At 53.8% G+C, this 10,921-nt stretch overlaps 1 protein-coding gene across 1 annotated transcript in view; it reads right to left on the reverse strand.

Annotated features, from left to right (window-relative positions):
* Positions 1-6,812, reverse strand: part of Peds1 (plasmanylethanolamine desaturase 1) — a 28,179-nt gene extending 21,367 nt beyond the window's left edge. Inside the window, exon 1 of the mRNA XM_004663867.2 lies at positions 6,653-6,812. Within this exon, the coding sequence (XP_004663924.2) occupies positions 6,653-6,776 (124 nt within the window). The 5' untranslated portion in view covers positions 6,777-6,812. The remainder of the gene's footprint in view (positions 1-6,652) is intronic.
* Between the last annotated feature and the right edge of the window lie 4,109 nt (positions 6,813-10,921).

Raw genomic sequence — 10,921 nt, forward strand, 5'->3', positions numbered from 1 at the left:
TCTCCTAGAAAGCTGGTCCCAAAAGCTTAAGACCCTTAATGGTACCAATTCCATCACCAGCCACTGTCCCTTTGCCACACTGCCCTTGGCTGATCCAACCCTGGCCCTGTAGATCCCAGCCTGGAAACCACCTCTAGGAAGAGCACACCTCCTCCCTCCTCTGCGCTCCCCAACATGGGGCTCACCCTCCAGGACTGCATGGCGCTCTCACCAGGGGCCTGGCACTTTGTTGGGAACGAGCAACCTTTCCAAAGGATCAAAATCTTTCAGAAAAACCCTATGTCCATCCCCCCTCCCTCAGAGAGGTGGGAGGGTCCTGACCCACCCCAGACCTGAACCAGGCAGCTGTCCCTAAAAAGGCTGAGGCAGGGGGAGGGACACTGTGAGGTCACACACCTCTGACTCTCAGTACAGGGGAGGGCATGGAGGCAGAGAAAGGCAAGACTCCCAGAAGGGTAACAGCAGCAGCAGGCCTGGCCCAGCTCAGGCTACCATTTCTGGCTGTTCCACACGGGTCTCCAGACCTCCTGACCCCAGCCATCTGGGCCGAGGACACTGCCATGAGGCCTGGTTAAAGTCACCACCATTTCCCATTCCTGTTTGTGGGTAGGGTGCCTGGGCTCAGACGCAGGAAACCCTATGGGTGGTAGAGGGAGGAGACACAGGAAGAGATAGGAACAGGTGACCCTCCCTGCCTAGCTGCCTGGCCACCTGCAGGGACTGAAGGTGGACCGAGCCCACAGCCCAGGAGCAGATTAAGGTGACAATGCCAATGGCCAGTGCCCACCACGTGGGTACAAGTGTGGTTGTAAGCATGATCTCTCTGGTGAGGTTTACTTTTGGTTTTTTTCTTTTTCTTTTTTTTAGTTTTTCGAGGTAAGGTCTCATTCTAACCCAGGCTGACCTGGAATTTACTATGCAGTCTCAGACTGGCCTCAAACTCATGGTGATCCTCCTACCTCTGCCTCCCAAGCACTGGGATCAAAGGTGTGTGCCACCACGCCTGGCCCGGCTTGGTTCCTTTAAAAAATGAGCTAAATTTAAAAGCCACACGTTCAGTTTCCTGCTTGCCCTGAGAACACTGACAGCGCAGGAACTGCAGGTTCACCAAGTTCCCTCAACTCCCCGTGCCCTCCTGCTGCCCTCCGCTGTGGCCGGTCTGTTAAGTGTCATTTCTTTCAGGGAAGGAACCGTTTCTTTCAGGGAAGGACCTGCTTTTCCAACAAGGAAACTGAGTTGTGTGTGGGCCCTAGACTCTGCACGGAGGGCTGGGCTTGGCCCTCATGGAGAACATCCCTGAGATCCAAGCATTCCCCGCTCCGAACCCCTCTCCCTTTGCATCTGCGTCCTGCCGCAGACTGATGACCTCGGTTCTGAGTCACAGAAAACATGTGAGCATGTGCTTTGTCACTGAGCACCTAGCACGTGCCTGAAGTGGTTACTGTGAGCCAGGGACTGTTTCCCCACTGCAGAGAAAAAGTGATTTTATTTTATTTTGGTTTTTCGAGGTAGGGTCTCACTCTAGTCCAGGCTGACCTGGAATTTACTATGGAGTCTCAGGGTGGCCTCGAACTCACGGCGATCCTCCTACCTCTACCTCCCGAGTGCTGGGATTAAAGGTGTGTGCCACCATGCATGGCACATTTATTTTTATTTATCTAACAGAGAGAGAGGGAGGGAGGAGAGAGAGAGAGAGAGGGAGAGAGAGGGAGAAAGAGAGAGAGGGAGAGAGGGGGAGAGAGAGAAAATGGGCACGCCAGGGCCTCCAGCCACTGCAAATGAATTCCAGATGTATGGGCATCTGGCTAACGTGGGTCCTGGGGAATTGAACCTGGGTCCTTTGGCTTTGCAGGCAAACACCTTAATCACTAAGCCATCTCTCCAGTCCTTAATGTATATATATTTTTTTAAGGTAGGGTTTCACTCTAGCCCAGGCTAACCTGGAATTCACTATGTAGTCTCAGGGTGGCCTTGAACTCATGGTGATCCTCCTACCTCTGCCTCCTGAGTGTTGGGATTAAAGGCATGTGCTACCATGCCTGGATCTTAATGTATAATTTTTTATTGACAACTTCTATACTTACAGACAATAAACCATGATAATTCCCCCACCCAACTTTCCCCTTCGTAACTCCACTCTCCATCATATCCCCCCCCCCCATTAGTCTTTTATGTTGATGACATTGTCTTTTTCTACTATTATGATTGTCTTGTGAAGGTATTGCTAGGCAGTGGAAGGTCATGGCTATCAAGGCCAATTTCTTTTCCTTTTCTTCCTTCCTTTCTTTTTTTTTTTTTTTTTTTTTTTTAAGTTTTTCGAGGCAAGGTCTCACTATGTAGTCTCAGGTGGCCTAGAACTCAAGGAAATCTCGTGGCCAATTTCTGTTTGGACATTTGAAAACGTGATTTTTGTCCAGAGTCATGAGACCAGATCAGCTGGGACCATCAGCCCAGAAAGCCTGTGAGGTCAGATGGCCCAAATGGAGTCACCGCAGGAGTGGGTGGGCTGAAGCAGGGTGTGGCAGGGGCTTTGCTCAGGACTCAGGTGGGTCGGATGGGCCCTGTTCTCCGGTGGGGAGACATGTGGAAACAAGTTGCTGCAATGACCACTCAATGGCCTGGGTGCCCGCGAGGTGGCTGGACACCAACCTACCTCTTCTCATCCCAAATAACCTAATCCACTGAGTCTCGGGTTATGGGGAGATCCTGGGCTTCACACAGATGGGGGACAGGAGAGACAGGGAGCGTGGGAGGAGGCACAGGGACAAGCAGAGACGAGGGAAAAGGAACCAGAGGTAGAGACAGGTGAGACTCATAGGAACAACACGGACAGAAAGATGAAGGGATAGAAAGAGCTCTGCCCAGAGTGGTGGCTCCAAGCCCTGTGCTCTGCCTTTGGACAGGTTCATTTCAGGGTGAAACCCAGGCCCCACCTCAGGGATAACACCTCCAAGGCAGACAGAGGGTACCCTTAGCTGGCCAGGCTGGTGGACAGCTGGACTCAGAACTGTTCAGGCTCCATCATCTTTTTTAAAAAAATCTTTATTTATTATGTGAGAGAGAGAGAGAAAGAGGCAGATAGAGAGACGGAATGGACATACTAGGGCCTCCAGCCGCTACAAGCAACTCCAGATGCATGCGCCACCTTGTGTATGTGGCTTTATGTGGGTACTGGGAATCAAACTCAGGTCCTTTGACTTTGCAGGAAAGTGCCTTAACCTCTAAGCCATCCCTCCAGCCCTTTTTTCTTTTTTAAAATGTCATTTCAGGCTCCAGCATCTTTACAGTCAGGGAAGTGGCACAGATAGGAGGTTTCCGCTAACGTCTGTGGGAGCTGGTCACATGCCTTGCCTGCTGCCTTGCCCTAGCAGGCAGGAGACCCCAAGTTCACTAGGCTACTCACAGTCCCTGGTATTTGGCCCATGACTCACATGCTGGTAAACTCCAACCCACAGTGAAGCACTGTAGAGGACTCTCTACGGCTCCTGGGTTCCCCGGGCCCAGGACCAATGCCTCAGCCCTCTCCCTCCCCCACGGCCATTCCCTCGGACCAGCCCACTCGGTTCACAGCTGCGCTCACCCATCCCTCTCTGCCTGCCACTGGCCTTGCAACACGTGCAGTGCTTCTGTCCCGGAGCTCCTGTCACTCCCGCACCTTAGGAGCCAAGGTTAAGACTGATAACCGGGCCGGAGAGATGGCTCAGCAGTTAAGGCTTGCAAAGCCTAAAGGCCTGGGCTCAATTCCCCAATACCCAGAGAAAACCTAAATGCAAAATGGTGCATGCATCTGGAGTTCATTTGCAGTGGCTCGAGGCCCTGATGTGTCTATTCCCTTTTTTCTCTCTGCTTGCGAATAAATAATTTTTTAAAAGACTTGAGAACCTAGAACACACCTTCCGTGGTGTGTTGCTAACCCCAATGTGACCAGGGACAGGTCATCACTCTGCTAAGCCTCATGAAATATCTCTAGAGACGGGCTGGGTGCTCTTGAGGTGCCAGGCCTTCCCCTCTGCTGCGGCCACATCAACCTAATCCCAAACAGGATCAGAGTTCAGAGGAACATGTATGTGGGGGTGGGGGGGGATGGGGGACTGCCCAGGGTCTCAGCTCCCTCTGGGGATAATAGAGTCAGTACCAGGTGCACCTCACACAGCTGTAGCAAGGCCAAAACGACACGGGAAGAAAATGTATGCTCAGTCAGCGCCCAATAAATGCTGGCTATGTTAATTTATCACTACCAACTGTCAAATGCCCAACAACCTCTGGCTCCTGGAATCTCAAGAACTCAGTCTCAGAATCCCGGAACTTTCCCCCGACTCTTCCTGCTCACTCGGCCCAGGCCCCAGGCTCCGCGGGGTTCCATAGCGATTCAGGGCACGCTCCTACTTCAGGACCACGGCAACTGCAATTTCTCTTCCTCAAATATTCTCAAAGTTCCTTCTTCCCTCCCTTCAGGTCTGGGTTCAAATGCCACCTGCTCATTAAGACCTGAGCTGCCTGTTCTCTAAATGTCCCCTCACCCTGTTTTCTTGTTTGGGGGCTCACTATCTCCCCACGAAAATGCCAGCTCCAGTCTTCGGTCTTATCTGCTGCTCTGCTCTCAGGGCCTACAACGAAGACTTGAATATAGGTGCTCAATTTATAATGAGCCTATCTCTCTTTTTACAGGTCAGGTCCAGAGAGGTCAAGGGACTTCCCAAAGCCACACAGTTGGGTGGACAGAGCAGACACAGGGAGGCCTAGGGAGAGGAATTTGGAGGAACCAGTTCCACCAGTCTCTCCCTCCGGGTTTGAAGAGAAGGCCTTGGCTATGAACCTGGGGCCCCAGGAGGCTGCCTACAGCCTCAGGTTCCGGTCTATTCTTCAGAGAAGGACGCTTGCAGAAGCCAGGGACAGATAACTGGTACACAGGCAACAGGGATGGAGGCAGCCCTCAGGGAGGTTCAGGATGCCTGGATACAACTGGGGCCAGCTGAAAGCAAGTACGGGGCAAGGAGCAGCCACTGGCTCCTTTGAATCCTTGTCCTCAACTCCCTGGCCCCAGGGCAGGAGTCTGAAGAGCAGTGAGGCAAGGCTGCTGGCTCCTGAGCACACAGCCAAGGGCAGACTGCAGGGTGAACTAGGCGGGTACCTAAGGGGTTAGATAAACTTCACCTGGTATCCCTGTGAGAGCCCAGGAAACGGAAGCTGGGAAGGGGGCGGGGCTTGACCCAAGTGGCTTAGCTTGAATGCCATCCACTCCCCCAAGGGGAGCAAGGAGCAAAAGGTTTTCTATCCTAAAGAGAGACCCGTGGCTAAAGATGCCAGGCACTCAAATTAAGCTGGAAAAAAAAAAAAAATCACACATAGCCTGGAGCTGGAAGGCTGGGATGATATCCAGCGATCTAGTACCCAACAAGGAAAAGCAAATGGCCCAAGGTCATGTGCCACTTAAGGCTGAGCAGGCATCAAACCCAGGCAGGCCAGGGCAGGGAGCCAAAGGGGTAGTGTCTCTAGCCCCACCCAGGACAGGGCTATGCGTGGTGGCTGCCCAGGCCAAAGGGAAGATGGCAGAAAGTTTGACATTAAGACTGAGGGAATAAGACCCCTGGCAGAGGCTCCCAGTCACCCGAAGGCAGGCGTCTGCAAAGGCATTTCCTCAGGAACACTGAGGCAGTGTGAGATCCAGGACGGGACTTGTGCTTGCTGGAGCAAGAACGCGTTAAAAGGGAAAGAAACCAGGGCTGAACCTTGGCCTTGGCGAAATGGGCAGTGCCACAGCAAGGCTCTCGGTAGCGGTGACATGGAGGGGCATACGGGGGCTCCACCCCAGGTCCTAATGGAAAGGTTGATAGGTGTGGGGAAGGGGCAGGGACCGAAGTCGGAGCTGTTGGGGAGGCTCTCACCACCCGGCCCTCGCACAATACAGGGATAAGGAGTGAAGGCTGATCTCCCTACCAGAGGGTGCCGAGGGGGAAGGGAGATCACTGTCTACAGTCACTGAAGCGGTAACTAGGATGGGGCTTGGGAGAAGGGCGGCTGGCACTCTGCCTCCGCGAGCTCCAAGTTAGGGATCGCAGACATGAAGGGGTGGACAGTTCCTAGGTTGGGGGAGGTCACAGTCTGCAGAGCAGGTGCCTGGCTGGGGTAAGGATGAGGTGTCCCAGTTTCGACCTGGGAAACCCAGGATATAGGATGTGACTTTAGGGAGCCAGGGAACAATGCCTGAGCCGGGGGCGGTGGGGTGGGCTTCTTCAGGCTTGACCGCCTTGGACCTGGGTCCAGGGGCGCACAGGGCGGGCAGGCAGGCCAGAGAGTGGCCCTGGCGAAGGTGCAGAGCCCAGGAGCGCTCGCGCAGCCCAAGGTGCCCCGGGGCTATGGAATCCCGGATATACCGATGCCATGGGCGCTGCCGATCGCCCGGGGAGCGCACGGGGCAGTTCTTAGACCCGGGAGTGTCTTTGCACCCCAAAGCTTTGGCTGGGAAAGCGCGCCGGGGTAGGGTGGGGATCCCCAGAATGGGAGCCACTCTTTGCAAGTTGGAAGCCGGGGCCCGAGGTCGCTCCCCGGGGTGGAGGCTGCGCGGGTGGGTGTTGTGGTGGGGGGGAGGCAGGGTCCCGGCCCCGGGAGCGTGGGCTGCTGGCTGCAGGCCCGGAGGGGCCCGAGCTCCTACCTGGCGAATAGAGCGCGGCCAGCTCGCGGGCCCCGGCGTGCTGCGCGCCCCAGCGCCGGCAGTACGCCGCCTCGTCCTCGTCCAGTCCCGGCTGTCGGCCCGGTACGTCCTCTACGCCCGCCATGGCCACCCGCCCGGCCCGTCCGGAGCTCTGCTGGCGGCGGCGGCCGCGGAAATCCGCCGCCCAATGACCGGCCGGCTCCCGGCGCCCAGGCCGCACGGGCGGGGCCTTGGCGGGACCGCGCGTCACAGCCAATCGGAGCACGCGTTCCAGCCGCGCCGCCCAATCAGAGGCCGCCGAGCCGCAGCCAACCGCGGCGCCGAGGGCGGGTCCGCAGCTGGGCGCAGCTGGGCGCGGAAGCGTGGGGCGGCGGCTGGTACCCCCAGCCCCCGCGGGCTACGCGCGGCCTCCGCGTGCCGCCGGCGAGGACACAGGGTCCAGGCCCTGCCCCGCCCCTGCCCGCCCCGGGGCCGGCGTTTCTTCTCTGCATGCACTGTAAAACGCCTACTGTGTGTCCGGAGCGTGTGGTGCGCACTGGGCATGCTTGCTCCAGCCTGCGGCGAGCGGAGGTTTGGTGCGCATCTGCTGCGGACTGAGACCCGGAAACCCCGAGCCTCTCTCGAGTGACGGCACAGTGATGGAGATGACAGCTGGGGTCACCCCAGCGCTCAATAGCTCTCCAGCAACACGCCCAGAGCCAGACAAGTGACGTTTCATTTAATCACCTGAAGTATGGAGCCAGCGTGGTGGTGCACGCCTGTCATCCAAGACTCTGGAGTCTGAAGCAGGCCTGTCACCATGAGTTCAAAGCCAGCCTGGTCAACGTAGTGAGTACAAAATAGCTTGAGCTACAGAATGAGACCAGTCTCCCTCTCTCTCTCTCTACCACCCACCCGCCCACACAGCCACCACTAGGAAGGCTGAAGCCAGAGGATCCAGTGTGAGCTACCAAAACAAAACCTAACCAGTAACGCTGGCTGCTTAGCAAGGCCCCTCATGACGGCCTGCCCCTCCTCCAGTCACTGTGACATCACCCTGTTTTGTCCTCACAGCCCTTGTCATCAATGGGCTTGGTTGGAGTCACTGTTTCCCCACCATAAAACAACTCCTGAGTGCAGGGCATGTTTGTTCTTGGGAACCTCCATGCCTGGGTCAGCAGCGGGCAGGTATTAGAAGCTAAAGAAAGAAAAGGGGGAAAAAATGCTTGCTGAATGATTAAGGCTCAGAGAATGTTTTGAACCCAACATTAAGTACAGTGCAGCCTCTCTTAAAGTCCATACAGTGTGCTTAAATGTGAGCTGCCCTAGAAGAGTCGGGGAGGAGCCCAGAATGAGGTAAGATCCCCTTCTGGATTGAAGTCCGAGGCTCCATCTTTATTCTTCCCTGGGGATTTAAGCCCCGGATTCTTCTGCTGTCAACCGCCCCCTATTTATTTCCTGAGTGTTCCTCAGACAGTGGTCACTGTCCCCAGTCAGGCCCCAGCTTTCTTCCTTGTCTCTTTCCTGCACCTCCTTCCAGGAAGGAAGAGCCACCTTGGATTGGCAGAGATAGGCTGCAGCCCAAGTCTCCAGGAATTCCAGTGCAGCTGGCTACCTCACATCATTGATTAACTGAACAAGTGGATTTTAGCTTCTAATGAGGGCTGGGGCTCATGCCCTCCCAGGCTGCCTGTGCCCCTGAGCCTGTAAGCATGCAGACTGGGACGGCCTGTTCCTGCCAGCTTCAGGAGCCCTCCGTGGCCAGCAGTAAAAGGCTGACAGCAGACAGCATGAGAAAATGGTTCGCTTCACGGCCCTCTCAACTCAAGTGTGTGAAGCATAGCCTGGCTGGTTCTGTAGTTGCAGACATCAGTGAGCTGGGCAGAGACCTGTACTGCACGGGTAGGAATGAGGACAGGGAAGATCTGTTCAAGAGGGTGGCATCTGGGGCTGGGGAGATGGCCCAGCGGGTAAGAACGCTGGCTGCACGAGCAAGGGGACCTGAGCTCCATCCTCAGCACCCAGGGAAAAAGCCAGGCATGGGTGCACACGCCTGTGAGGGAGTGGGGAGTGGACACAAGAGCATTGCTGGTCAGCCGGCCTGCCTGAAAAGTGGCAGCTCCAGGGGTTCAGTGACAGACTATCTCAAGGAAACGAGGTGGGGAGTGGTAGAGGAAGGCAGCTGAGGTCGTCCTCCGGCCGCCACATGTGTGTGCACTGGGTGCACACCTCTACACCCACATGTAGATGTGCCATGCTTACACACACACACACACACACGCACACACACAAACTTACACGTACAAAACAACAACTGAATGACAACAAGATGACATATGAGTCAAGACCAGAAGGAGAAAAATGAGTCACAAATCCCAGAGACAAATTTTCCCTAGCAGAGGGAACCGCTAGACAAGTCTTGAGGTAAGAGCATGTTTGTGTGTTCTGGAAACAGCTCTTGAGACCATAGGGAGGTGACCAAGGGGGAGAGAAAAGGCTGGTGGGGCAGGACCTCCTCAGGGGTAGCAGGGTCTCTGATATTTGCTTAGAATGTCTCTTCCTGTAGAGTGTTGAGTAGAGGAATGACATGATCTTAGTTACATTAAAAACATTTTCAGGGGTTGGAGAGATGGCTTAGTGGTTAAGAGCTTGCCTGTGAAGCCTAAGGACCCCGGTTCGAGGCTTGGTTCCCCAGGTCCCACGTTAGCCAGATGCACAAGGGGGCACACGCGTCTGGAGTTCGTTTGCAGAGGCTGGAAGCCCTGGCGCGCCCATTCTCTCTCTCTCCCTCTATCTGTCTTTCTCTCTGTGTCTGTCGCTCTCAAAAAAAAAAAAAAATTAAAAAAAAAAACATTTTCAGGAAGTGGGGCATGGTGGTGTATTATTTTAACCCCAGCACTCGGGAGTCAGAGGTAAGAAGATCGTGAGTTCAAGGCCATCCTCAGATATATAGTGAATTCCAGGTCATCCTGGGCTAGTGTGAAACCCTACCTTGAAAAAAAAATTCAGGGCTGGAGAGATGGCTTAGTGGTTAAGGTGCTTGCCTGTGAAGCCTAAGGACCCTGATTTGATTCCCCAGGACCCACGTAAGCCAGATGCACAAGCTGGCACATGTATCCGGAGTTTGTTTGCAGTGGCTCGAGGACCTGACGTTTTCATTCTCTCAACTCTTTCTCTGTCTCTTTCTTGTAAATAAATAAATAAATAAGAAAGAAAAATATTTCAAACAAAAAAATTTCGAAAGCCAGGCATGGTGACACATGCCATTAATGCCAGCACTTGGGAGGCAAGAGGTAGGAGGATTGCTGTGAGTTGGAGGTTAGCCTGTGCTACTGAGTGGGGCTGGCTTGGCAGTTAAAGGTGCTTGCTTGCAAAGCCTGCTGAACCAGGTTCAGTTTCCCAGTACCTAGGTATAGCTAAATGCATCTGGAGTTCATTTGCAGTGGCACAAGGCCATGGTGCATCTACATGCATGTGTGCATGCATGTGCACACACACATACACACACTCTCTCTCTCAAATATTTTTTTTAAAAACCTGTAAGCCTGGGCTGGAGAGATGGCTTAGTGGTTAAGGCATTTGCCTGCAAAGCCAAAGGATCCCAGTTCGACTTTCCAGGACCCACATAAGCCAGATGCACAAGGTGGTGCATGCATCTGGAGCTTGTTTGCAGTGGCTGGAGGCCCTGGCATTCCCCTACTGTCTGTTAGTCTCTCTTCATGGTAATCCTCCTACGTCTATCTCCCGAGGGCTGGGATTAAAGGTATTCACCACCACTCCTGGCCATATTCATATCTTAATGCAACTATCACTTTTGGTTATAAAACCCTCATGATAGGAGGAAAAGATGATGACACCAAAATAAAAGAGAAACTAATTGAGGGGGAGGCGATATGATGGAGAATGGAGTTCTGAAGGGGAAAGTGGGGGAGGAGAGGAATTATTATGGTTTATTGTCTATAATGATGGAAGTTACCTGTAAAAAAAGTTTTTAAAAAGTTTAATTAATCTGAGCAAAACCTGTTCCACTTCATGATCAGTGGACTACTTCTGTTAGTTTACAAGTGAACCAATAAATCTGTCTGTATGAAACCTGCTCAATTTAGAAAGAAGAGCCAGTCCTGTCTTTATTCCAATAGTGAGCATGGTCATGCAGAATCCATCATAAAATTTAGACTATTGCAAAAACCTTAAAAATATTGACAGCTTCCTTGAGTATATTTGGGGGGGGGGGGGGTTCAAGGTAGGGTCTCACTTTAGCCCAGGCTGACCTTTAATTCACTATAGTCT

Source organism: Jaculus jaculus, chromosome 8, assembly GCF_020740685.1.
Source record: "Jaculus jaculus isolate mJacJac1 chromosome 8, mJacJac1.mat.Y.cur, whole genome shotgun sequence".
NCBI classification, from domain to species: Eukaryota; Metazoa; Chordata; class Mammalia; order Rodentia; family Dipodidae; genus Jaculus; species Jaculus jaculus.